At 41.3% G+C, this 27756-nt stretch overlaps 2 protein-coding genes across 3 annotated transcripts in view; both read left to right on the top strand.

The window, feature by feature from the left end:
- The window catches only part of CYREN (cell cycle regulator of NHEJ), a 335829-nt gene that overhangs the window by 47663 nt on the left and 260410 nt on the right, over positions 1-27756 (top strand). The gene's annotated exons all lie outside the window — the stretch shown is intronic.
- UTP20 (UTP20 small subunit processome component) overlaps positions 1-27756 on the top strand; it is a 62681-nt gene that overhangs the window by 4317 nt on the left and 30608 nt on the right. For both annotated transcript variants that reach the window (XM_081210900.1, XM_081210899.1), the window contains exons 4-29: positions 1213-1345; positions 1907-2095; positions 2573-2654; positions 4054-4191; positions 4995-5150; positions 5642-5788; positions 6844-6978; positions 7740-7817; positions 7911-8089; positions 8750-8905; positions 11077-11165; positions 11417-11522; positions 12053-12203; positions 12648-12710; positions 13406-13564; positions 14826-14902; positions 15923-16002; positions 16829-17072; positions 18191-18409; positions 20223-20313; positions 21054-21139; positions 21589-21714; positions 22380-22546; positions 24023-24231; positions 26089-26232; positions 27388-27467. In XM_081210900.1, coding sequence (XP_081067026.1) covers positions 1213-1345; positions 1907-2095; positions 2573-2654; positions 4054-4191; positions 4995-5150; positions 5642-5788; positions 6844-6978; positions 7740-7817; positions 7911-8089; positions 8750-8905; positions 11077-11165; positions 11417-11522; positions 12053-12203; positions 12648-12710; positions 13406-13564; positions 14826-14902; positions 15923-16002; positions 16829-17072; positions 18191-18409; positions 20223-20313; positions 21054-21139; positions 21589-21714; positions 22380-22546; positions 24023-24231; positions 26089-26232; positions 27388-27467 — 3484 coding nt within the window. The remainder of the gene's footprint in view (positions 1-1212; positions 1346-1906; positions 2096-2572; positions 2655-4053; positions 4192-4994; positions 5151-5641; positions 5789-6843; positions 6979-7739; positions 7818-7910; positions 8090-8749; positions 8906-11076; positions 11166-11416; positions 11523-12052; positions 12204-12647; positions 12711-13405; positions 13565-14825; positions 14903-15922; positions 16003-16828; positions 17073-18190; positions 18410-20222; positions 20314-21053; positions 21140-21588; positions 21715-22379; positions 22547-24022; positions 24232-26088; positions 26233-27387; positions 27468-27756) is intronic.

The raw sequence follows: 27756 nt of genomic DNA, 5'->3' as shown, positions 1-27756 counted from the left end.
CCTTAAACCTGATCCTGTACTCCACCGGGAGCCAGTGCAGCTGGTATAGCACCGGGTGAAGAGAGATTGGATCAGGCTTGGCAATGATGTGCTAAACTTTTTTTGGCCAGTGCTGTACCTACAACACTAGTTCAATGCTGTGTACCTGACAGTGCAGCAAAAGTGAGACCCCCCCCCTCGGCAAAATTTTTGTGTTAGGGAAGATTACAGGATTTCAGTGGGAGATCACAGGATACGCACAGAATGGAAATTAAGCTGTTTGAGAGTCCCAAAATGTTTGCATACACAAATAGGATGATCACCCCGATAGCATTGTAAGCATAAACCATTATGCACAATAAAAAGGCTTCCATATGTTTCTTTCTCTTTATTTCTGTCTCTCTCCTCTTCTTCCTTCTGTCACAGTGGCACTTACCTGTTGGATGGCCTTGCAAATTCACCCCAAATTCCAGCATTGGGTTCTAGATCTCGATGAACAGCGCTATCTATAGTCATTCCACTCTATCTGCAGTTGTGGCTTTGCATTTTCCAGTAATGAGAGAGGAGTGGGGCAGAAAGCTGCTAACGGTGTTCCTATTCTTCACTTTTACAAAGCTTTCATAAAATTTCAGCAACAGTTTCTTGTTTCCAAAATAGAAATTTTAGTTTTCTTCCTTGTGGAACAAGTATTTTCCAGTCATACCTTCCAGCCAAAAGCTTTGCCACAGTTAATCCCTTGTTTGCTCACGATAATTAGAGTGTGTATGTGTGTGTATGTATGAGAGACAGAGATGGAGAGAGAAATTGGCACAGAAATCATTTGACCTGACAAGCCACTTTTAAAGCTTCATGCACAGTCAGTTCCTTCTTTCCCAGAAAGGTCTAACCTTTGAGCCTGTGTTTGAATAGGCTGTTGTCACGCAAGTGAGCCATGCTAGGAGCTGTGAGGGGGTGTCCCCATTATGCATTACGGGTCTTGCATGCTGGGATTGTACTCCATGGGTATATGGTTTTTAATCACCTGCTGGCTTTGAGCCTTTAAAGCTGGGAGACTTGTAATATGAGCAAGAGCTGGAAGGCATGGGTAATGCATGCTGGCCATTCTTTCTAGGGCCTAATACTGATGCAATCCACACTAACCTAGGAGTAAGCCCTGCTGAACTCAGTAGATTAGTGTTCCTGAAACTCCATGAAACAAATCATTAAGGTTTTTTTGCTTTCTTTTTAACACAGTGACGTTCTACAGGCAGGTAGTCAATAAATGTCAGTCTTTCAACCAGCTGGTGTACTATCAGAATGACATTGTGCAGAGCTTGAAAACCCACCTGCAAGTGAAAGACAGTCTTGCTTTTCAACCACTTTTGGAGTAAGTACCTACTGCAGTATCTAAAATATACCTTCTGAGTTTCTGTTCACAGGGGGGAAGGGCCAATGGTGCATTTGTTCTTTTTAGTCCATTGGGTATCTTTGGGCAGTTAATTGTTTCTCAGTCCTAGCACTGGCGGAGGAAGAGGAGTGCAGGGGGAGGGCACCGTCTCCGGCAGTGCAATCCCGGTGGGGTGTCATTGCAGCTGCGCCCCCTCTCCCCTTGCTGGGTGCCACGCCCCCCCAGGACGTGCACCAGCCCCATCTGCTCTCGGCCCCCGGTGCCGGAGCATGAAGCTCTGCCACTGAGTCCTAGGCTCTCTTTTCCAGAGTGGGAATGATACTAATATGCTCATTGCACAGGACTGTAACGAGGTTATATTAGCTGGGATGAACTTCAGGAGTACACTGGGCCATACAATATACAAATGCGTTCACTTGTGAGCAGACCACGGGACAGTGAGATTTCCCCCAGAATTATTTGAAATCATCATGGGATGTGTGTGTTCAAATTATAATGTGGCACCACTCACATTTTCCTGCTTTATGTATCTCAATACAGCTTAGTGGTGCAGCTGGCTCGCGATCTCCAGACAGATTTCTATCCTCATTTCCAAGACTTTTTTCTGTCCATTACAAAATTGTTGGATACCCAGGACACGGAGCTGCTAGAATGGACTTTCACCTGCCTTTCTTACCTTTACAAATACTTATGGAGGCTGATGGTGAAGGACATGTCCAATATTTATGGGTAAGCTTTTCAACAACAACAACATGGCCAATACATGAGTCTTATTCTGCATCATTTGCAAAATAAACAAACTATTCTTTATTTGAGTTAGACTAGAAAAGCTTTTGGTCCCTTTTAGCTCTGATTCTTATAGATTTTTATAGATTCTTATAGTGTGATAGTTAGTGGCCCTGATTCTGTGTGCACACAATGGCAGCCTAGTTCTTTCCCTCTTCTAAATTTACTGAGAAGAAAATGCTATGTTCATTTGGGCCGTGTGGTAAGGGAAGCAAGAATGCCTATTATGTTTACTATTGGTTTGTCTGCAAGGCTCTGTATACATGTTCGACCACTGAGCTATGGCCATAATTAAATCAGTATAAAATATATGTTAATAAATTTGCTTTGTGTCTGATGATGGATTCCAGGAAGCATTGCTGGAGAAATGAATTGATCCTGCATGGTTTTTATTTTTATATTTGAATGTTGTACTTGCAGATTGTACAGCACCTTGTTGGCTCACCATAAAGAGCACATCAGAAATTTTGCAGCAGAAAGCTTCACCTTCCTGATGAGGAAGGTAAGTGATGTTGGGGCGGGGGCAGGACAGTGTAAAAAGAGAAGTGCCTTCTCTTCAAATTGAGTTTACCACTGCAGCATTAATATTTAATATAATACAAAGTGTTACTAGGTATCTCTAGTTTGAAGGAAATGACTGTCATCCATTTAGTTCAGTGTACCTATGAAACTGCTTTATAGTGGCCCACTTTGTATGTCACAGTAAACCATAGACAATGATTTGTTATGAGTGCGCCTTTCTGGGCTGTGTTCTACCTTAGTGGAAACAACAAACCATGATCTCTGACTCAGCACTGCATCCAAACCAGGGATTGTGGTTTGCAAAACCAGTGAGTCAATAACAAACCTTTGTTACTGATTGTGGGGTGGTTTTTTTTTGGAATGAAACAAACCACGATCCCTGGTTTGACAGAATGGTAAGCCATTTGTCTCCTCCATGCTAGTTAGATCAAGAGAGGAAGCAAACAGACCAGTAAGGTGCAGTCGTGGTAAGCCATTAGCTATAGTTTATTGTGACATGCAAATAAAGCCAGGGAGTGAGACCATCTAGCCAGCATTGTTACCTTTAACTAGTAGCAGCTCTCTGAGGTTTTTTCTATCTCATGTTCCCTGACACCCCCCCTTTTTTGATGGAGATGCCATGTATTAAACATGGCACTAGGTAGAAGGCACTAGGTAGGTTGGATTTTTCTGCTTGTTGTAGAACAGTGACTGTAACTGTAGTGCTCTTAGTAACTGGTACAATGTCCAACTGTACCACATAGCAGAATAATAAGAAAAGCACAACTTGGAGTAACTTTTCTGACATTAGTTTACTGGTCAAATGCTGAACCACTTCCCCTGAAGAACACAAATGTTTGAAATGTATTGGGAAATCTGATGACCAGTTTGTAAACAAATCCTCTTGCACCTATCACCTTTGTGTTTTCTCTTTGAGATAATGCACTCCTTTACTTTATTGTTATAATGCTATTTAAGCTGGACCTTTTAGGCTGGTCAGTTAATGGCTTTGGGCACCTCATTGGTTTATATTTTGTTCTGGCAATATGGTTGCCATTGGAGAGATGTTTGCTGTTGGCTTGCATTACTAGGGTAAAAGGCTTGTCTGCATGTTTGAACTGATAGCAACTCTGCTGGGGAACTGGTGGTTTCCACAGCACGATAGTCTGTAAAACACGGACAGCTCAATGTAAAGAGAAGCTTGATCAGTGTAACATCAGAAGACACTCCCAGGTTCCTTAGAAGGACAGGTAAAGTATGTAACTATCACATTCTATGGTGCTTGAAATCTACTTTTTTCCATTTAGTTTATATACATTGTAGGGGTTTTTAATTAGCCTTTCTAAGTAGTATGTATGAATTGAAATAAAAGGGGTGCAAACTGTAATTTTGTCTCCTAGGTTTCAGACCAAAATGCTCTCTTAAACGTAATGTTCCATGACTTGGAAATGCACCCAGAAAAAGTAGAAGGTGTTGGACAGCTGATTTTTGAGACGTGCAAAGGCGTTAGGAACATGTTCCATTCCTGTGCTGAAACGGTAATCAATCCAAGTGCATGAAGCAAATGGAAAATTATAAAGTGCCTGATTCGGTAGTGAATTTTTAACTTGCTTCCATAGGTCTAGGTTGTTTTGCCCTAAATTCCCCCCTCAACCCAATAGACAAATAACAAGTTTATTTCACACATTTCGAGAAGACTTTCAGGATATTATATCTCTAGTTCTTTTTTCTTTTTTAAAAGTTATTTAATCAGTCAATATTTGGCACAGTTTCCATAAGGAGAAACTGTGTGTGTGTGTGTGTGTGTGTGTGTGTGTAATATATGGAATGTGGTGTAATGGTTAGAGTGTTGGACTCTATGTCCTGGGAGAACAGGTTTTAAATCCCCACTCAGCCATGAAGCTCACTGGGCGACCTTGGGTCATTCACTGTCTCTCAGCTTCCCCTACCTCATGAGGTTGTTGTGAAATAAAGTGCAGAGAACCATGTATACCACCACCTTGAGATCCTTGGAGGAAAAGGCGGTATATACCAAAAAAAGAGTATGAATGAATGAATGAATAAAACAAATTTTGGATGGAAAACTTTCCTAGTTGTACAGGGTGAGTCTTTTAAAAGAACATGTGCACTCTGTATCCACGGGGCCTCTTTTAAAGGACTCACCCTGTATAATGCTAATCTTGCATAAAGGATCAGATTGCCATGAAGCAGCAGTACCCTTCTTTAAACTGAAAGTCGTTTGTTGAGGAGTAAATGAGTTTATGACCAGGGTTAGAGTGAAAAATATTTTTAATGTGAACTATTTTAAAACATTAAAGATGTGTGTAATTTCCCCCCACAGGCTATAACATTAATTCTGAAAAAGCTGGGGCCACTTACAGAAACAGAAGTGACCCTCTCCTGGAACTTGGTTGGGGAAGCTTTCGAACATATGGCAAAGTCAGCTGCTGGATTCATCCATAAAGAACATTTCAGTGTATTTTTCAGATGCTTGCAAGTGAGTTGTAATTAATTAAAATAGAAAGAGGCTCTACCCTCTACCCTCCTTTGAATTATGGTGGTATGTGGCAGGAGATGGGAAAGTCATGTGGTGAGTGTCAAGTGTTGAGGTGGCAGGTATCCAGAACCATGTTACTTTACTGTTGTCAACAGTGAAATGAATGATATTACACACTCTGATTGATTTTAACAATGTTGCCTGTAGAATTGGGTGGGAAAACATTGTCCTTAATATATAAAACTTTAAAAAACTTTTAAAAAGCTGCTTGTAATTGTAAATAACAAGCAAAACTTGTATTTTGTCTGAGATGTCCATTCTTCATGAAGTCCCATTCATGTGGTCTGAGTAAAGGGGTGAGAAATAAGGTTATAAACCACTGAATTGCACTTTTTTGAGGAACCTTTTGTCTAGTTCAGCAGCAGCAACAACAACTGTGGAAACATCTGACTTTTGGGTGCAAAACCTTTTTTTTTTAATCAACCACATAGAAATCAATACTTGAACTGCAAGAAAAGATAACGAAGGACAACTGCTGTGAAGCTTCTGAACAGATTGAGAGGGTATTGCAAGTGTATTTGATCTTAGCAGAATATGCACAAGGCTCCAAAATTGTTCAGCCTGAAGAAGTTTGTAAGGTCAGTAAAACTTTCCTCTGCTAGAATAGATCATGTACATCTGGCATGAGAGAGGATATGAAGCAAGGTGGAAGTAAAGCAGGAAGCATTGTTTAGCTTTGTCTTTGAGGTTATTTCAAGAGTTTGGATCTAGTGGTAGAGAGGGTGCAGCTCTGAGTGAAATTTATTAGTCATCTTCAGCAGCTTGGCAAGAATTCTGTTGATCTAGATTAACTGTTGGTCTATGACTAATTACCTGATGGATTCGTTGTTGATCTAGATTCACTTTTTTTTAAACAACACTATTTTGCTATATTATTGTGCTATGCCAGAGATATTATTCAAGAAGGAAGGGAGCCAGTGTGGTGTAGTGGTTAAGAGCGGTAGTCTCGTAACCTGGTGAACCGGGTTCGCGACTCCTCTCCTCCACATGCAGCTGCTGGGTGACCTTGGGCCAGTCACACTTCTCTGAAGTCTCTCAGCCTCACTCACCTCAGAGAGTGTTTGTTGTGGGGGAGGAAGGCAAAGGAGATCGTTAGCCGCTTTGAGACTCCTTCGGGTAGTGATAAAGCGGGATATCAAATCCAAACTCTTCTTAGTGCAAAGGAATGTGGTATCAAAAAGATTTAGGGATAGGCATGACTCCAAATGTGATGAACTGTGGTCTTAGGCCCCACTACTATACTGTTTTAGGTAACTAATGAAGACATGGACAGCTTTTTGAAAAGGCCTTTAGTTAATTCTACAATTTTGCCAGCTCATTTCTTATATTTCTTTGTGCTGCTTGAATGTTTATTGTTCTTTTTTTAAAAAAAATCATGTCTGTTTTATTCTGTTTTGTTTTTTTACTGTCTGTTAGCAGCTTTGAGTCTCCTTCAATAAATAGGCAGGATGCATTAAAAAAAATATAGATACTGTGCAGGTCACTTCTGACTAGTCTTATAAATCAGAGATTTCATTTAAGCAAACAACGAAAAACTTCTAGCACTCATGACTTCAGATAGAAACAGGAATTCTAGTTCTTCTTGCCGGAATTTCTAAGTGTGTTTTTAATTGTTCATATTTTCATTTCACAGACGTTAACAAAACTGATAGAAACACCGGACCTCTCAGTGCCCTGTCGTGATACTCTGCTTAAAGTTATTTCTGTTCTGTTACTTGATGAGAATGTCTTATTGCCTGATTCATTGGTCAAAGAAATTGTTGAAAAGGTAACAAAATATTAGGCTGGACTCGGTTGAATACTGTATTATGAACATTCCACTTTTGAGCACCTGGTCTGCAAGACTTGATTCATACATTACCTTTTTCTGTGAGTGAATATATGCGAACAGGCTCACTTTCCCCATATAAGTCTTCTGGAAATAGGAACAAATCTATTTTCTTCTGGCAACCAATACAGGCAGATCCACCTGGGCATAAATGCCAGAGTTTCTCTCCTCCCAGCTGAGCAGCTGAACTGCTGGGATCAAAGTAGTAGTTGGAAGCTATTTGCCATAAAAATCTGAGTCTATATCTTGAGAGAGTTTTGTAGGGGAGAGCCATAGCAAAGTGGCAGGGTTCTCCAGACCCCTCTGGTGGCAGGACTGCATAAGAGGTCCACCTGAGACCTTTAGTTGGAGTAGATATTACTGGTAGATGTCTGAGTGCAGTTTCATATTGTCACACATGGGTTCATATACGCAAGCAGCCTCATTGACAACTGCATTTAAAGAGATGTGCGTGTCTGCAAGTTTTGCATGATCAGTGACTATTTTTCTGTACGCTAATGCAGTAAATACTGGAAAAGACACCACAGATAAGGTGGTTCCCAATTCGTAAGTTTTGTGTCTCCATTTCTTTTGGGAGCAAACAGATTTTTGCAGATTATCTTTTGGAATCAGAATTTCCCATCGTCCTTCTAAGTAATCCCAATGAATCTGGAACCAGGTCTTTATTTACTTCAATTTACTGTTCATGTGCTTTTTAATAGATCTTCAAAGGTGGATTTGAAAGGCGTTCTCTATGGGATTTTTCTAAAGTTATGTTTCCAATGGAACAATTTGAAAAGGTAGGTGAAGTGTTTACCCCTTTTACAGCAGCTGGAGAACTGCATCTTAAGGAGAGAGAACTTAGTGCGATCCTTGTCTCCTTCCCTTTCCAGCAATTTCTTCCCAGTCTCCTTGAATATGCTGAGCACAGCATTTGTGGAGAAGATACTCTGGTTCAGGAGGAGGCCTTGGCAGTTCTGGCTAAACTTATTCTAGAGAAAGCAGAACCTCCCACCGTTGGTTCGATGGCCTTTGAGAAGTATCCCTTGGTTTTTATGGAATCTGCTAAAGGGTATGTGACTTGAGGAGTTGCTTTTGAGCTGTATCTGTGGGAAAGGTAAAAGGTAAAGGGACCCCTGACCATTAGGTCCAGTCGTGACCGACACTGGGGTTACGGCCCTTTATTGGCCAAGGGAGCTGGCGTACAGCTTCCAGGTCATGTGGCCAGCATGACTAAGCCGCTTCTGGTGAGCCAGAGCAGCGCACAGAAACGCCGTTTACCTTCCCGCCAGAGTGGTACCTATTTATCTACTTGCACTTTGACGTGCTTTCGAACTGCTAGGTTGGCAGGAGCAGGGACCGAGGAACGGGAGCTCACCCCGTTGCGGGGATTCGAACCTCTGACCTTCTGATCGGCAAGCCCTAGGCTCAGTGGTTTAACCCACAGCGCCACCCGCGTCCCTATCTGTGGGAAAGGAGCAGGTTGCAATGTTTTATTCTGGTCACTTAAGTATTGCAACATACTTTGGATTCATAAAACTATGCTACTTTTAAATACAAAGGACGAGGGAACGTGTGGACACCTCCCATTTCCCTCAACCAGCATGGATGGCCCAGTGGTCAGGGGTGATAGGAGTTGTGGTCCACCAACATCTGGGAGGCCACATATTACTTATCCCTGCAGGCAATCTTATGTATACGTGGTAACGGCATACAATCGATTTAATTTTAGATTGAATAGAAGACAGTTGCGAAGTAAAAGAACCGAAGAGAAAGAACAGAAGACTGTTTTGGATCACATTCTGTCTTGCATTCAGATACCAGAAAACAGAAGCATGGCTGATCTTTCAAAACCCTGGGCAGCTGTTGTGGTACTTCCTCACATCAGGTGAATATGTGAGGCGCTTACTTACTAACTTGTTTCTATAAAAGTAGACCACATGTAGGGTCACTGATTTGTAAGTCTCTATCAAAACAAACAAGTGCAATTATTCTTCTGTATGTTAGGCTTTCATAGCAAATGAGCTGGGGGGTGTCTACTGTGACATTGGGAGGATATAGAAATAAAACCCTGCTTCTATGGAAAGCCCAGATGGCCTGGAAAAGAAGACTTTTGCATCTTTCTTCTAAAGATTCAACACCGTTTTGTGATAGGATTTAATTTTTTTTTGGTAGCACAAAGACACAGGCAGTAACACATCCTAAAACCTTTTGCTGGAATAAAGTGAATGTGCCAAAAGCAAGAAAGAAAGAAAGAAAGAAAAAGACCCAAGAGTTGCATCCTTTGCAGCACTGCAAACCATCTTGGGGCACATCTTGATTCCACTCGCTACTTCATTACTGTCCCTTGATATATTGCTGACTCAAGCGATATTTCCGGCATTTCCGGTCACTCCAGTTTTAAGCCGTGGTAAAGGATTAATCAAAATGAACTCTTTTCAAATCCAAAGATGTGCGGTTAAAAACAACAACAATGAAAACTTGTTTTGTATTTCCATATCCCATTAGAATTCAAGGGCATTTATGTAGTGGTTGTTTCTGTTGCCATGACAACCACTTTATTTGGGTTGCATTATTTTGAAGTATTGGGGCTAGGGTTTTTGTGTTTTTTTTGTGTTTTTTTGAGGGGAGGGGGAAGAGTGCCCCTAGTCACTTGGAATAGCCCTGAAAATGTTGATCTTAGTTCACGAATTGTAGGATAACTTGAAGAAGGGTGGAGTTTACAGTGAAGGATAGTGCTCTATCCACTGAATCTGTAGAACCAGGTTGTCAGTTAATTAATCCCAGTTAGCCAGTGCAGCAAGCTATAGTTATTGCCACACCCAAGCTTTGAAATTCTCTGTCCATGAGATCAGTTTTGCTCCCATCCTTTTTTTTGGCCTTCTGCCTTCGTTTGCTACAAGGTTGGCCCAAGAGGCTTTGCTGCCTGAGACAAAGGTACATGTACAAAAAAACCAGACTGTACTGGCAGCCATACCTTCCTTCTATGTTGCAAGCAAGACAGCCTCTCTCAGGTGCAGTGGGTATTGCTCTGCAAGAGGTGCAAGGCACTTGGCAAATGAAGTGCTGTTTCCCAACACTGTGTCAGTGTTCTCCACTCCTCAGGATCTGCCACTTCAAGGCAGTTGCCTCATTCTACCTAACAGTAGGGACAGCCTACTTCTCTGTTTAGAAAAGACCTCTTAGGTCTTTTTTTAAAAAAATATTGCTCCCCCCCCCAAACTGTTTATGTTCCTTGGCCTGCTGTTTTGTTTGACTTGGTGATTTACACTTTGGTTTTTTAAAAAACTTTTTTTATATGCAAAGGCGAGGTATAAATATTTTAAAATGAAAGAAACCTGACTTCAAGCTCATTCATAAAGGTGTGCAAGTTCCTTCTCAAGTTGAAATAGAAATTGAAGTTTACATAGCAATGACTTGAAGCTGCTGGCCTTACAGTAGCTATTGGGACCATTGTTAGGGCCGAAACAGCTCAAATGGCAATCACACAATTAGCCATTACACAATTGCCTTTGAAAAAGTAAATTTCAGGATGCTTGATCTGGATTGGGATCCTTCTGTGTGGGTATGGGAAATGTTAACCCTTTGCCCCTTCTTGTAGTCACAAGCCAGAGTAGGCCCCTGACACTTGTGGTTTGGATTGGAAGGGGGGCGGAGATTTGCCATGATCTAGATTGGGACAGCAATGGAAAGGGGGCAAAGGATTAAAGCCCACTACCCCACATCAAGATAGCAAACCCCATGCCTAAAAGGTACATTAAAGCAGCAAATAATGGAGTTGCTAATTGTGTGAATGGTGTCATGGCTAGTTTGATTACATATGCTTGAATCAGTCTAGCCCTGGGTAGTCAAAACACTGGGTGTGTTTGGGGGGGCTAAACCCACTTATGTGGAAGTAAATTCCATGGAAGTTAGTGAGACTTGAGACTTGCTTCTGAGTAAACACACATATCATTTTTCTTTTATTTAATTAGTACTTAAGGATGCGTAACTTTTTCTAGGTTTTATCTTATACACTTCACTTCAGCTGTGTTAAGTTTGTATCTCTGTATCTAACAGGCCGCTTGTCAAAGAGAAAATCCTACCAGAAGTTAAAGGTTACACCGAGTATCTCTTCACTGTTCTTGAGACAGGACAGCCTTGCAAAGGTGAGCTGTTGAAAGTAATTTCTCATTCTGCAATGGTGGGTAAAACCAGCATTCTTTGAAAGTGAAACCGATCTCTGCAGAAGTCTTCATTGCAGCTTGTTCAAGGTGCACCAAAACATTATTTAGCATTACATGGGAAAGCAGCCAGTCTTTTGCATTTTGTATAGACTTTTTAAAATTAAAGCACTCCCTAATGGTGTGGCCACAAAGTATGGATTAATATATAACTTACTCCTGTTTTGTTTCCCCAGGAAGCCTGTTTGTGGTCTGCCAAGCTGTGAGCACACTGCTTAGTTTAGCAGAATCCTTGGAAATTCTAGATCTGTTACCAGTGGAACGCATAAAGACTTTGTTGATGTATGTAATGGGGAGATGGAGTTTGCCTTTTATTTATGGAGCAATATGTTGGGCTTGTGTGTGCTTGTTTAATGCTGTGTTTACCAAAGTTTAGGGTGTATGCATTGGCCAGTAGTAATCATTGGGTTGAGGTATTTCTAACCATATTGCCAGATCAACAGTTTGCTTCAGGTTAAAGACAAATAACACACACGTTAAGTATTAATATTTTACTTCTCATCCATTTTTGCTTATACAGTGGTACCTCTGGTTGTGAACAGGATCCGTTCCGGAGGTCCGGCCGCATCCTGAGGAATTCTCAACCGGAGGTGCTGCTTCTGCATATGTGCGCAGCGCGGTTTAGCGCTTCTGTGCATGCACACGGCGCATAGAATGCTTCTGCGCTTGCGTGCGCTATAAAACCCGGAAAAATACTTCCAGGTTTGCCACGTATGTATCCTGAAGGATACGTGACCGGAGGTGAACGCAAATAGGGGTACCACTGTATTTAATTATATATTGGCTGATAGTAACGTTCCTCTTTTCCCCAGGGCGTTTCCTTCAGACCCATCTGCCTTGCTGTTGGCTGATCTCTATTGTACAAGACTGGCATTGTGTGGGTACTATAAACATCTGTCCCAAGAGAGTCTGATGGAATTGCTTTTAAAATTGCAAGTCAATATTTCAAGCAGTATATCCAAGGTAACATTTATTTTCTAACAGTTTCTTTCTGAATGCATTGTGTTTCCAAACAGTTACTCTTGAGGTAGAATTCCTTAATGGAGAAGCTGGTCAGGGAGCGTCTGTCATAGGACTGCAGGCTTCTCCATCCCCTCAGCTGAGAGACCAGCCCATTTAGGCTCCTCTTCCCTATGAACTTCTATTCCAGCTGGTCGTTCAAAGAAAACGAGTTCGCTTTTTTCCTCCTCCCCCCTCAATCTCTTTTACTTATGTGCCACATGTTTTAGATTTTAAGGCTAAAAGATGTTTGTAAGATATTTGTAAGTTGTTTTGGGAGCTTATTCTTGGCTAAGGAGCAAAATACTTTATGTAAATAAATGATAAATTAATACCTTTGCATCCTTTTCATTATACCTGATTTTGCAGCATGAAAAGTGTAATGAAATCTGATTTCCCCTTTGATAGGTACGACTGTTGACAATAAGGATTTTAAATCATTTCAATGTCCAGCTTCCTGTGGGGAGTGAGGTAATATTTCATGTAAAATAATGCTGTCCGGGTGCTAAGTAGCTAAGATTGCACTGGGAGATAAAACATTGTATAGTTTTACTATTACATAATTCATTGAATGTTGTTATGAGGCTCTTCTTTTCTAGGTAATTTAAGCTTTAGATCTTCTGCTTAGTGAGGGCTTAGTTATGCAAAAGTGTTGGAGAAACGTAAGAGTTTTAGACATTTGTCTTTTTGGAGGGGAGTGGTGGTGAATAGGAATGTCTTGAATTTAAATGAAGAGTGGTGTGTTTTTCCTGGCTGAAAATGATTATTTGGTGTTACTACAGCTCAGTCGCTGGGTGTGTTGTTCTTTTCTTACTGTCTTGCCGTTTTTGCTGTACATTTTTTGATACCGTATTTATGTGAATCTTAATGCACCATCAAATCTAATGCGCACTGCAATGTTCAAAACCTTGAAACCAAAAAGGTATTTGCTATGTAAGCAGTGTTTTTCAAGCTTGCAGTCAAATCTAATGCGCCATCAAATCTAATGCACAGCCTAATTTTTGCAACATAATTTGGCCAAAAATGGTGCACATTAAATTCGAGTGAATACGGTATATTTGATCCTCAGTTGACGTCTAACAGCTGTAAGGGAACTGGTAAGATTCCACGAAGCTTTGTTTTACATAAATCTTGTAACACCAGCTGTTTCTTTTGCTTTTGCTAAGGATATGGGCGTGGGGGAGCTGCAGTCTGTATTTGCCATATTGCTTCAAGCTGAACTTGTGCCAGCAAGCATCAATGATTATCGTGAGAAACTGCTCCACCTAAGGAAGCTGAGGCATGATGCAGTCCAATCCCTGACCCCTGCGGGACCTTTACAGGAGGTAAAATGTCATTCTTGAAGGACATGCTACAGCTTTTCCCTTCTTGCTAAAGAAGGTCACGTACAGATTGCGTTTCCTTTTGTACTTCATCATAACAGGCTTAACAACATGTGGGCGTTTTGATAACTGGTTTCAAGAAAGAAATTAGCTGTAGTGGCTGAGATCCAGGTCCTGTGTGTCATGCACAGAACAAAGGTGGCTCTATTTTTCTCCTTTGTTTAAGAACATGGGGGAGCCCCTGTCTATGTAAAACTGTGGGCAGTGAATTATATTTCTGAACTGGCTGTTGCTAAACAAATGAAAACTATTAAGGGAGATTTGTTTCTGTTAGCAGCTGTGCTTTTACAGCTGAAGAGGGTTCTCTTTTGTTTTTCTTTTGAAGAAAAACTGGTTTCCCTTTACTGTTCTCCAAGTCTACTTTTTGCATTTGTAAAATATTAGCTTGTCTTTCTGATCTGTCCCAAATGTTGTCTTTAGTCCATTAGCATAATACCAGGATGCCAGATGCTTGCAGAGGGAGGGTCTGTATATTGCACAGAGTACAAGGGGTGGGTTTGATGCAGTGCTTCACTAGATCTTAGATGTAATTCATGGAGGGGGGAAGCAAGGTCTCCTGGAGCCCACTCTCTGACCTCCACACATTTTCAGAGGAACTTGCACAATTACATGTGCAGCCAGGAAACCTGATGCAATAGAATTCCCAGTGGCTAGCACAAACCTATGTACTTGCAGCCTGTTTTCACTGTATGTACTATTTTTCTTTTTGAAAAGACAGAAAGAATGATTCCAATCCCTCTTTGTGTGTTTGTTCTGTGTGTGGAGGGGAATCGAAAATACACCTAGTGTGTCTCCATGCAACGAGCACCTATTGAAGGCCAGTTCATGCGTTTCCTTCTTTGCAGTGGCATCCTAAAGAACTTTGTCACCCACTGCTATAGGAGGAGACGGATAATTCATTTACATATTGTTACAAAACAGAAGGGGATGTGTTTTGGGAAACCATTGCAGTGAAGCAGGCCATTGATATTGCTCCAGTCTTAATATTCTGAGGCTTTTTCTCCTTTGTCACAGTAGAATGAGAGGAAACTTTTTGATTTACTATAACAGTTGAGTTACTAGAGCTTTTACAGGGACCAGGCAAATTAACAGATTGTAAATGTTAAATGGAAATGTTTGGTTTTGTGAGAATGAGTACCACTAATAAATGTATTAACGATGGTTTAAAGATACAAAAAAAACCCATATTGAAATATTATCCTAGGTGCCTCTTCGGTATTTACTGGGAATGCTTTATATCAACTTCAATCCATTGTGGGTTCCTGTGATTGAGCTTATAGCGTAAGTATTTCCTCCCACTCCTGAATAATAAAAACTGTATAAACAAATAAAACATAAAATTGATCTGGGTGAGAGTTCTACGTGTATTTTGATAGGTGGGGAAATGAAATTAATTGCAAGGCATATTTCTGCTTGGATTGCTGAATGCCCTGTTTTAAAAGTGAATGGTTTGGATCTTCATGTGTTTGGGTCAGATTCATTCCTTATTTTAGAAAATGTCCTCCCTGCTTCCTATGGCTTATAGTGCAAAAGATTTCTTTATCTTATTCATAAATATAAGTTTGTAATGTTCTCATTTTACACATTCTTAACTGAAGCTGAAGCAGAGTGGGCTGTTGAAGCCCACTAGTAGAGCAATGGCTGAGCTAAAATTTGATTCCAGGCTTCCCATATAATGAAGAGAATGACTATCCCATATAGGAGTGCATATTTATGACAGGAATAGGAGACCTCTGGCCTTCCAGATTTTGTTTGACTCCAGCTCCCATCATCCCTGACCATTGGCTATTCTGGCCGGGACTGAAAGGAGTTGGGGCCTATCAACATCTGAAGGGCCACTGCTTGATTTACAAGATTTAGTCTTCTGCTTTGCAAACATTTTGCAAAGCACTTTTGGATTCTCACATGACCAGAAGGAAGCCCTATCAACTAATATCAGAAAACTGTAGATCCTTAATAGTGTCAGTGAACCAAATAGGACAGCCTTGTTTTTATGCACTATCTTGGTAGACCTAGCTGACCAGGATCTGCAAGCAGTAGTGCATGATATGCCATGCTGGGGAGTGAGTGGGCCGGCAGAGGAGTAATGGAGTACTTTGGTTTCTATGCTGGGCACAGAGGAGGGATCAACAGCTCTCTCATCTATGCCCAGCATAGAAATGCAGTGCTATATACTTTCTTTGCCAACTCCTAGTTGATTGGTATTATTTTTCTTCCTTTATGCTAGTAGTATTTGTAGTTTTATTTTATAGGCTGAAGTTGCCCAATTTTACATCCCTCCCTTTATTTTTTTTAAATTAGCTCTCATGCAAATGAAATGGAAAACAAACAGTTTTGGAAAGTTTACTTCGAACATTTGGAAAAGGCCGTCATTTATGCTGGTAAGAGAAAGCAACTTTAATGGTTTCATAATAGTCCAGCCAAGATCAGAGCTGCTCATGAACTAAGTCTAGGGGGTTTTGACTTCGTACATTTCAGGAGAATTTTTCTCTCCTCTCCCACTCCATTCTCAGCCCCAGAATGGGAGGTGTTCAAGTGTCTCAAAGTTGTTTCCTCTCTTCCTTTTGCTGCTTTTGCTCTTCCTAAGAAAAGAAACTAGTGGTTTTCCAGCTTGGAACAACTTCAAGGCATAGAGAGGCTACATGCAGTGGTGGGAGCAAGGCTTCTCCTTCCTTGACCATTGGCCAAGCTGATGGTAGTCCCACAACACCTGGAGGAGACCATGATAGCTACCTCTGCTCTATACAAATGTTATGTGTGCCTGAAGACATCCAGCAAGCTTTATACATGGGGTGAAAAGCTGTGGGTCTCTCAAGGGGCCACAGCTTGCGAGGTGCTGGGGTGAAAGTGCCTCAGCTCCCACGATAAGAGCTGCGGCAGTTTCACCTGGCATCTCGCCAGCTGGGGCCAATGCAGCTTTTTAAAACATCATGGTATATCGCTGGTGATACGCTGCGATGTTGAAAACCCAACATCGCCCAGCCCTAGGCTCCACTTGTCTTAACTATAGCTGCATCAGCTTGTTGGAACATTTTCTAATAAATCTGTTCTCTCACTTTTTATGACATATACTCCAAGAGCAGCGGGGTGCCGTATTAGCTGCAGTGCCTTCAAAACAGTAAATAGAACTTACGGCCTTGTACTAATACATGATCAGAAGCTTCTAAAGGGTAATAAAATAGAATTTTATTTTTGCTTTTTCTCTAGAGAGAGAGCTACATAATGAGCTGGAAGAAGATCAGTGGGACATTATGGATGCGCAAGGAGAAGAAATCCATGGAAGAGACGTCAGAACTTTGTATCTTGAGCAGCTGAAATGTCAGACATGCTGCAGTGAGAGGACAGATCACGCGAATTTTAGGCTGTTGCTTTGGAAGGCAATGTCAAAATTTCCGGACAGAGTGGAGCCCAGGTCTAGAGAACTCTCTCCACTTCTCTTAAGGTTTATTACGTGAGTATTTTCACCAAGGGTGGGCAAGAAAGGGAATAATTTTTGAGTACTGGTTTTAAATGCTATCGAAAGTACCTGCGTAATTTTTAAGACAACTTCAGGGATCGCTCTATATTTGTGCGCAGACATGTGCGTTTGTGTGAGTGTGCATGTGTGTGTGTACACTAATAATTCTCAAAACTTAGTGAGAAATTAGCTTAGCCCTAGCCATGATCTGCACATAATTGCTGGGAGGTAAAAATTGTTGTTTGAGATATGGGAGGTGGCTTGGGAGGGCATTCCAGGCAGAGGAAAGAATAGAACAACAGAAAATAGAAGGTTCTAGTAACTTCCATGAGTTGATGAGAGACAGACAGACAAACAGATAGATAGATAGACAAACAGACAAACAAACAGGGCCTTCCTGGTCGGGAGGAGCTGTAACACTAGCTCCCCAACAGGTGTTTTGCTACCACTTACTGGAAGACATGATGGTGAGAGGTCAGTGGGCGAGTGGCAGCAACACACCAGCTGGAAAATAAGCACCGTGGCTCTGCTTCACCAGGCAAACAACTTCTGGAAAGAGGCTATAAAGACAGCTAAATGTCAGTGTTAGATTTATATTATATTTAGTAGGAGCTTGGGGTTGGTGCGTAGAATAACAGGGAGCCCTTGTGGAGACTTAAGGAGAGGGAGGTATGAGGTAATCACAACATGAAATATATATTTTTACCGAGGCATTTGAATAAATTGAGAAAAGAGAAGCAGCAGCCTGTAAGGCCTAACTAGAAAAAGGCTGCAGGAGTTCTAGCCCAGGGGTTGGCAAGGTTTATCTTGCCTGGGCTGGATTGGTCCCGCGGAGATCCCTCTGTGGGCCGGATCGTGTGTGTGCATGAGCGAGCGCCCCCGCGATTTTCAGCTTCTACGTGTGCACAGATGCAATTTACAGCGCCGAGGAAGCGAGTCCCTGCGCCGCACTGCACCAGTTTAGGGCAGCGTGCGAGCTGGCAACTCAGTTCAGGTGTGGCTTGTGGGCTGGTCAAACAACCGCCACTGGCCGCTTCCTGCCCATGGGCCTTAGGTTGTTGACCCCTGTTCTAGCCCATCCCTTTTTTGTTTTCTTGCTTTTCTTTTTACAGCAACGAATACTATCCTGCAGATTCACTGGTAGCTCCAGCACAAGACCTTAGAAAGAAAAGCGGTGGCAGTGTAAAACAAGACCTCACCGTGGAAGGAGATGCAACAACCATGATAGATAATGAGAAGGATGAGGATGAGAATGAGGAAGAGAAGGAGACTTCTGAAGAGCCAGTGATGGAAGAGATGCCAAAAAAGAAGACTAGAAGAGCTGCGTCAAAGTAAGCTTTACTTAATTACGGGGAAGGGAAATTTTCTGTCCCACAAATATTGGAGAAGATCAGGTTGGGAAGAGGAGGGCTGGGGTGGTGAAACTTATATTCTTTTACACAGTGTACGTGTAAGGTGAAGAAGATCACTTTTGAATGTAATTTGGCTTGTGGTTCTTGCTCCCCCATGAATGGCCCAGCAAAAATTGGAGGTTGAAAAGGGCAGTCCAAGGCTGCTCCCAGAGGGCTTTCAAACAGCTCCATGATATGGCCCACAAACTATAAAAAGATCCCCACCTCTTATGTAACAAGAGAACATACTAATCACGCTATTAAACAAAGAACAAAAGCTCTTTCAGTGATGGAAAGATAGCAAATCATGGTTGGTTCTGGTTGGTCATTGCTGTAGTTGGTTAGAGCATGGTGCTGGTAACACCAGAGTTGCAGGTTTGATCCCCGTAAGGGACAGCTGCATATTCCTGCATTGCAGGGGGGTTGGACTAGATTATTCCTAAGGTCCCTTCCAACACTACAATTCTTTGATTCTATGATTTTCTATTGTGAGAATTGTAGGCCAGGATTGAGAGAGTTGGATGGGTGGGTGGGTGGAATGCTGTTCTTGATTGTGACAGAACTCCAGCCTCAAAAATTCTTGTTCCTCAATGGAATTTTAAAAATACCTATATCAGTAACTCAAGAAGTAAAAGATTTATGGGCCAAGTGTTAATGAATCTTTAGTGAAGGTTTTTCCTCCCCTCTATTGACCCCAGGGTCATTTCTCTGTCAGTGTCCTTCCACTATTGTTTAACTTTAGAGCATAAATTCTTCACTTACTGGTGCAAATAGATTGTGGCAGGTTTATGACAGAGACAACCAACTCCTGTATTCTTGAGGGGCTGTTCTATCCTAGAGAAAATGGCCTGTTACACAAAGTGACTGCCTCACAAGTAGTAAGTCTTCATAATTAACCTGCTGCTATTTAGCTTTAAAGGTTGTGCTGCAGTTGCAGAGCAAATGTATGCAGCCATAGCATTATATAAACATAACAATTTTTCTATGACATGCATATTCTTTAGATTCAGGCTGTTTTCACTCATCATGATAAGCATGATTTCTGGCTCATGGTTTTACACTGTTGCACACTGTCTAACAGGTCCTGTTCCACTCCTCCTTTGGTGGGAGCAGAAGAAATTAACCAGGAAGACACAATTTAGCTTGACTTTCCATTGCATCTGAACCTGGGACTAGCCACAATCCATGTCTACAACAAGCCATGGTTTAAGGCTAACTGGAAGTTGCCATGTACTTGGATGTAACAGGAGGCCAAGCTTAACAGTGGCTGCCTAGTTGTTCCTCTTGTGCCAGGGGATGAGTGAAGCAGGAATGATCGGCGGTGTACACAACCATATTGCTTGATCATGGTAAACCATGGTAAGCCGCAAACCATGGTTTATTGTGATGTGTGAAGAAGTAAAGATCATCGGGTGAGGATAGTATGAGAAGCTGAGTCAGTTTGTGAATGGCTAGAAGCTGGGGATTTGGATCAGTTCTGCCTACTTTTATCACTAGGATGACTTATTACAACTTCTCTCCTCCTCTCCCAAATTCTCCTCTTCCTCCTTTCAGCAAAGGGAAGATGAACTACTGAGTGATACACTTGTGTTGAAAACCCTGGTTTTTATTAGCTTTCAACAGCCTTTGAACGTGCTTCAGTAGACTTCCTTCTATATTTTTTTAAAACCATTACCGAAAATCAAATGTTTTAATGATGACTCAGAACAATTGCTTTCTGCTGTTAACTTCTGTGTTCCAATTTCTTTTTCAGACAGCTCATCACCCACTTGCAACTGTTTGCCCAATTTTCAAATCCACGTGCATTGTATTTAGAAGCAAAATTGAATGAAATATACACTCAGGTGAAACTTCTGAGCTTCTTTTTAATTTTGTTTAGATGTGTGTGTAGTTGTTGTCCTGCAAGGACCATGCCAATTTCAAAATGTTTTAGTAGAACTTGCTATTTATCCCTTTTGCATGCTTGTGCAAAATATATGTTATCTTTTGAAGCAGTTAAGTTTGCCAATGTGGTATTGTGGAAGTCATCCCTGATTAACCTGCACCAATGCTTGCTACTAAACTGACTTTCTGTTGTTGTTCTTGAAAAATTATGAATAAATGAGTTTCTTAAGCTTTTTAACAGAGTTAAATTCCTACAATTGGAATGATGGACAATGTTAAGGATTAGTGGAAATTGTGTTCTGTTTAGTTTCTCTGTGTAAGGCCAAGGCTTTTCAAATTTTCTTACTGTGTTTGTGGAGGGGTTGCTCAAGCCGATCTCCCCAATAATCATTTATTTATTTATTTATTTATTGCACAAATTTTATATCCTGCTTGATTGTAGAATAAACCTCTTAAGCATCTTGCAAAATTAAGGCAAACGACTGCAGGCATCTTTGTTTACCTCTCTCCTGTCCTGTTCCTCTTCGTCAGGCCAACTAAAGGGATGAAGTGTGACTGGGCACAAGATTAGTTACATCACTGAGAAATCTCAGAAAAATAAAAGCCTATGGGGAGAGGGGATTTACTAAAGCAATATAAGTTGGAATCTGGCCTATGTGTGCTTTCCTCTGACTTATTTCTTCTAAAACATTATCTTCAGCTGCTGTCTCATCAAGACCAGAGTGTGCAAAAAGTAGCTCTTGACTGTATCATGACTTACAAGCATCCACACTTGCTGCCATACCGGTAAGCAGTTCTACGGGTGGGATTCAGTGGGTATTTCTCTTCTGATGGAAGACATTAGCTCCTCCCTCTTAGCTCCCCAGATTCTGCTCCAAGGGTTCCTCAATCCTCTGGAGCTGGTGGGGAGGCAGAGTGATGCAAGAAGGGCAGGGGAGGACTTGCTGGGAATTCTGTCCATCCCTGTTGTGCTAATGGATGCCTTCAGTCAGTGGAGGAACACTCGCTAGATTGCATCCCCAGTTTGATTTGGCTGTTTGTTTTGCTTCAGCCATCATATAGGAGAAATATTTCATGGCCAGAGCAAATGGTGCGTAAGTGTTCACACATGCATGTTCTTGACAGGCGCTCTCTTCGCCAAGCATAAACATAATTTGTTTCTAGGATCTGTGTCTTCGTTTTTTAAGATACTACGTAGAGGATCTTTTTCTTAATCTTGCATTATCTACTTACAGAGAGAACTTGGAACGTCTACTGGAAGACAAGAGCTTTAAAGAAGAAATAGTTCATTTCAGCATTTCTGAAGAAAACACCACAGTAAAGGCACTGCACCGGCCAGAGCTTGTTCCTGTTCTGATGAGGTTAAGGAGCTTCTGTACCTTAGCTTAGAAATCAAGTCTGTATAGGTTCCTTATGAGTCTTTACAAATGAAATATGACAATGTATGGGCCTACTTCAACAGGAAGATGATTGGATTTTTGGACCTGCTTCTCAGGTTTCACTGTGAATTCCAAATACTATATGGGTTACTTAACCCACTTTTTCCTTTTTAGTGGAAAACTGTCTTCTGTAAGTTAAGTGAGTCCTTATTCATTGTAGTTCTTCCACATGGTTAAGAAACTTTCCACTCAAGTCACTGGGAAATTGCGTCAGTAATTATTTTGGTTGGGAGCCAAAGTAGTGTCCCGAACTAGGGCTAGGGAGGTCTGGATTCAAATACCAAGTCTGTCATGAAGTTCATTGGGTAGCCTTGGGCCAGTCATCACCAGCTGGTTTCACTTACCTCCCAGGGTTGCTGGGAGGGTAGGACAGGCAAAAATCAAAACGAAATGGCGGGAGCGTGTGGGTTATGATAGCTCTCATTTTGCAGCCAAAATTATGATTGCAATTCTGGCAACTTGGAAGCATTCTCTTAAGTCTATATAAAAAAAAGAAAAGGTCGACAGGCCCAATGGACCAAGTCTTTTGTATGCAGGCTGGTACCTTGTGAAAAGCTAATGTACTAACTTTCTTTTTGGTTTGGAAGGATTCTGTATGGACGGATGAGAAATAAAACTGGAAGCAAAACACAGGGGAAGTCAGCCGCTGGGACACGCATGGCTATTGTTTTGAGATTCCTTGCTGGCTCGCTGCCTGAAGAGATTAGGATGTTCCTGGATCTGCTATTTGAGCCTGTGAAGCACTTTGGCAATGGTATGGCTTGTACACGAGAAACTTTTTATCTAATGGTGAATGTGGCTAGTAAGAGCCCAACAGGATTGAAGCTAGGAAGGGCCCAATAGTAAAGGAGTACGCTAGGTGATGATACACTGCAATATTTTGTTTCTTCTTCGTAGCTTATAGCCTGAACTGTAAAATATAGTGGCATATTTTGTTGCGTGTCTAACTTGCTTCAGTGTTATAACCATGTATCTGGGCATCATGCATGATAATGAAGCAGCTTTGAGAGTTGGCTTGAGAGTTTTAAGGAGAAATGGATTGCTGATTCTAATTGGAAAATTAGGGGGGAAATTGGGAGATGATTCCTCGGGCAGCTGATTTATTTGCAATATTTGTTTTGGGTGGTTCTTGATAATATTTTAATCCGGTTCAAATCTGTGCAATGGGATGAGTTCCCTTTGCTCCGTCGCAGCTTCTGCCAACCTAGGAGTTCAAAAGCACACTAGTGCAAGTAGATAAATAGGTACTGCTGCGGTGAGAAGGTAAACGACGTTTCCGTGCGCTCTGGTTTTCATCACGGTGTTCCGTTGCACCAGAAGCAGTTTAGTCAAGCTGTCTGGGGACAAACACCAGGTCCCTGGGCCTGAAAGTGAGATGAGTGCTGCAACCCTATAGTCACCTTTGACTGGACTTAACTGTCCAGGGGTCCTTTACCTTTACCTTTTACATATAGAGCCTGCATTACATTGAACTGTGATCTCTTTTGTCTTAAGTGTGTTTTTTTGCCACTGAACATTCCTTGTGACCCTATTTTTACATTTAGTAATAGTGGGGAACGTTAGTTCTTCATCTTGTTTGTGAATACCAAAGATCTCTTAAAGTGCCATACTCTAAATGCTTACTTGAGTGTAAGCAGCACTATGTTTAGTTGGATTTAGCTCCCAAGGGCAAAACACATCCATTAAGGGGTCATTCTAATTTTTGCCCTCTAAACCATATACAGTGGTATCTCAGGTTAAGTACTTAATTCGTTCCAGAGGTCCGTTCTTAACCTGAAACTGTTCTTAACCTGAGGTACCACTTTAGCTAAAGGGGCCTCCTGCTGCTGCTGTGCCGCCGGTACATGATTTCTGTTCTCATCCTGAAGCAAAGTTCTTAACCTGAAGCACTATTTCTGGGTTAGCGGAGTCTGTAACCTGAGGCGCGTGTAACCTGAAGCGTATGTAACCTGAGGTACCACTGTATTGCTTCTGCTGCTTTTCAGGTTTTTTTTAATAGAAAAAACACCTTCCCTAGAATTTGGTTCTTAAAATTGGGTGTATAGCATTGCTACAGAAGCCTAGGCATTATTGATTTGCTAATTTCTGTATCTTTAGGATTGGGATATTCCATCTTGAAATGCACCTACCAAAACTAAACAGTACCTTCAATCTCTGTAGTGTTATTACCAAGATGAGACTATTGTTGCCGCCTCCCACCCACCCCACTTCTCCTTTTTGCTTTTGGTAGGAGATTGCCTCTCTGCAGTGCTCCAAGCAGTGGAAGAACTCGATTTATCTCGAGTCTTGCCTCTGGGTCGGCAGCATAGCCTTTTCAACAGCCTGGAAGTAGTACTGAAAAACATGGGGCATCTGATCAGCCAGTACCTGCCTGAGATTTTGCAGATTTTACTTTGCATGATGGCAACAGTATCCCACATTCTTCAGGAACGGGAAAAGGTGAGAAATTTGCTCCTGTGTATGCGTTCTGTTCTGTTTCTGATGAGAAGCCCATGGGGCATGATAGAGCAAGGCACGTTGCTTATTTCAGGACCAAGGAGAGTTCTTCATGAACAGTTTTCTCTGACCACGCCTAGTCTTTTATGCTTTGACATCCACTGGCATTAATGCAGATTTTAACCAATTAATTGTATACCTTAAAATTCTATCAATTGTTATTAATTCTGACATAAATACTAGTTAAGCGTAATAAATAATCTGCATATAAAGCTAATTTAAATTCCACTTGCTCGTAAACAAAACCCTAAATCGCCCTATTCTGTTCCAGTTGCCCATACCGGTGGTTCTAAATATAAATCAAATATTCATGAGAGAGAGGGCAATTCTGTCTTTTACCTCCCTCCAAACTAAAAGGATATGAAATAATTTCATTTGTCCTTACATGCAATTGAGGAGAGAGGTATAAAATTCCAGTTCTCCTTCACTGCTCCTGCTGCTGCCCTGTTGTGTACAAAACAAGCCGAAGTCTGGCTTGTGTCACTTGAAGCTCGGCTTGTGGTTTGTAACCAAGGTTTATTTTGGGCTTAATACGTGTGGCTTGTTTGAAGAGAAACATACCATGAGCCTGGGTTTGACCAGTGCAGCAAGCCAAACTCTGGTTTATTTCAGTCACAGCATGATAGCAGCAGGAGTGGGAAATGATTATCATGGAAATTTTTGAGTAATGAGACCTGCATGTTGCTTTTTCACATCAGACTATAGTTTGGCATAATGTGACTTGCAAGCCCGCCATTGACTCTTACTGTAGCCAGGAAGTTCAAAAAGAGCAACACCCAGAAAAGTCACAGTGCAAGATCTAATGTACAATATTGCACTCCATGGACATGCAGACATTCAGACTGAGCTCAAAGTAATCATTTTGACACCAGTGTTGCTGAAGTTCATGGTAATTAGTTTTGCACATGAAGTTATTCACTAACTCTTGAGACGAAAAGCTGTAATTCAGTAACTCCAGGCTTCACAAATATTTTTTTCAGCGTTGCCATTTGTTAAACTTAATTTAACACTTCATTATCTAGTGAGGAAATAAATGCCAATTAAGAGCCTCATTTATATTCTACTGGGTCTTTTTCAAAACACATTAGTCATTTATTGCCTACTAATACTACTTTCTGTGTTAAATGTTAACTTTGTATAGTTATAAATGGAGGTGTGGGGTTACTATTTCCTACAGTTCTCATTTGGGGTGGATTTTTTTTTTCTTGTGGACACAGGGCTAGCTAACAAATTGCCACTTGAGGTTAAGATGCTTCCTCGCCATGCAGATCTCACATATAGAAACTAGCCAGGCTGGCTGTTGAATCTTACATTCGTACTCATGGTGGTCTCCACTTTCAGCACCTGCTGCTTGAGGCAGCTATCTCACACCGCCTAGCTTTCGGGCCGGCCCTAGGTGGGCTTGTCATCTCCAGCATGCTTGCTTTCCACTCTCGTGCTATGCAAACAGATCTCAATATCTTTATTTGCTGTCCAATATATCTATGGACTTTAAAAATGTATTGGGTTTTTGTTTCATTTTTTGCTATTATTTCTTTTGTGCTCTTATGTTATAAACCATTCTGTGATCTTTGGATTAAAGTTCTTTATATAAATTTACATTAATACGCCAGAGTCATGCAGCATTAGCGTAACTCGGACAGAGGCAATGCAGACATATGGTTACTGCTTGCAGTTCAGAGGACACATTCAGTAACTAGTCTTTTAAATCTTAGGTGGTAAAGAATAACTGCCCTTTAAATGTTTTGCTTAAGAAGAAGAAGAAAGACCCTCACAGGATTGTTATGATTTGTTTTGCAGATTCAACTCAAATTAATTAACCCACTGAAAAATTTGAGGCGACTTGGACTTAAACTTATAGCAGACTTTTTCTCTGACTTCAAAACTTACAACTTTAGTGTGGAAGAGATTGATGCAGTTTTTCATGCGGTGGTTTGGCCCCAGGTAAGGGCAGCGTGAAGTTGGAGAGTTGCTTGCTTTTCTTTACTTAGGCACGTGTCTCAAGTGTCCTCTGGCATCTTCCAAACTGCACAAATGACTTGCTTTGGAGTGAAAGTGGTATTTGGTTTGAAGCACAGAGGGTGTGCTAGGAACAAAGCACCTAATTTTATTAGAGTGGCTGGGGAAACCCAGCCAGATGGGCGGGGTATAAATAAATTATTATTATTATTATTATTAATAATAAGTGTATCCACTCAAGCTACAGTCCAGAAGTATGTAAATTTAATCCAAGTACAATGTAAACTGGGTTTGTCCTTTCATAAACAGCACGAGTTTTGTTGAATCTAAAGGCTTTTGCCTATATCATCTCCACAAAACTTGAATGTGACTTCATGTTTATAGCTGACAAATGTAAAGTTTCAATTTTGTTGGGTGAGATATACATGTTCCTAAGTCAATGCCACATCTTTGTTGGGAGAAAGTGTGTCACTGAGTGGCACCCGCCACTCCTCTCTCTCTGTTACCATACTGTGGCAGTGTGCATGCCACAACAGCTAGACCTACTGCCTGAGGTCCAAGGGAGTAGGAACAGATCTGCCATTCATGACAGGAGCCCTATCATGCCACAACAGTCTTAAGGTCGTGGAAGCTGTCACCCATCTGCACTGCAGTAACTTTTTGGTCAAGCCTCACAAAGATAATGAAACATAAAGCAAATGTTGGATACTTCTTTTTAGAGAAAACTAGAAAGAAGTCTCCTGTGAGCATGTGCTGGCTCACCTCTAAGTATGTAACAGGAAAAAATGATGGTTCCTTCAGACTATAACCTGCTTCCTTCACTAGTCTACCTGTCTAAGGTACTTGGAGATGGTCCCTTTAATGCTAGACTGCCTTAGCTGTGGTGGGTGTAGAGAAGCCATCATGGCAACATTTTTGGCTCCACTCATCATTAGCAGTTTTGTTCTTGATGTCAGTGGAGGCAGAAATACCTGGCTTAGCTCTTAGTGTTGTGGTGAAAGGAAGATAAATGCAAATATTAAATTGTTCCTTCAGAAGCAAATAATGAGCATGCTAATGCTTCTTCTTTTGCAAACATCTCTACCAATTTAGCCTCAATATTTTGCCCCGATTTTATTTTCTCCTGTTTTGTTCCCTCAGATCCTCAGGTTGGCCTCTGAGAGCCAATATTCTCCTACTCTCTTACTCAAAATCATTCACATATGGAGCAGAAGCCCCAGGTAAATTACTTTCTTCTTAATGAAACAATGAATCATGGTATAACTTTACTATACTGCTACCGAGTGTGTGTGTGTGTGTGTGTGTGTGTGTGTGTGTGTGTGTGTACCTATGTATATATATAAGTGAGCTGCACTTTTAATCTAAAGTTTATGTTGGTTGTTTATAGGGACCATATACACAGGTACAGTGATAAGCACACATCTTGTTTATTTAACACAATTTATATACTGGTTAATCGGTGACGATATCCTCTTGGCATTTTCATTTTCAAGTTAGCATTAGGGCTGA

Source organism: Podarcis bocagei (assembly GCF_964188305.1).
Source record: "Podarcis bocagei genome assembly, chromosome: 10".
NCBI lineage: Eukaryota > Metazoa > Chordata > Lepidosauria > Squamata > Lacertidae > Podarcis > Podarcis bocagei.
Note: the sequence above shows the minus strand (reverse complement) of the source record. Positions and strands in the feature narration are given on the sequence as shown.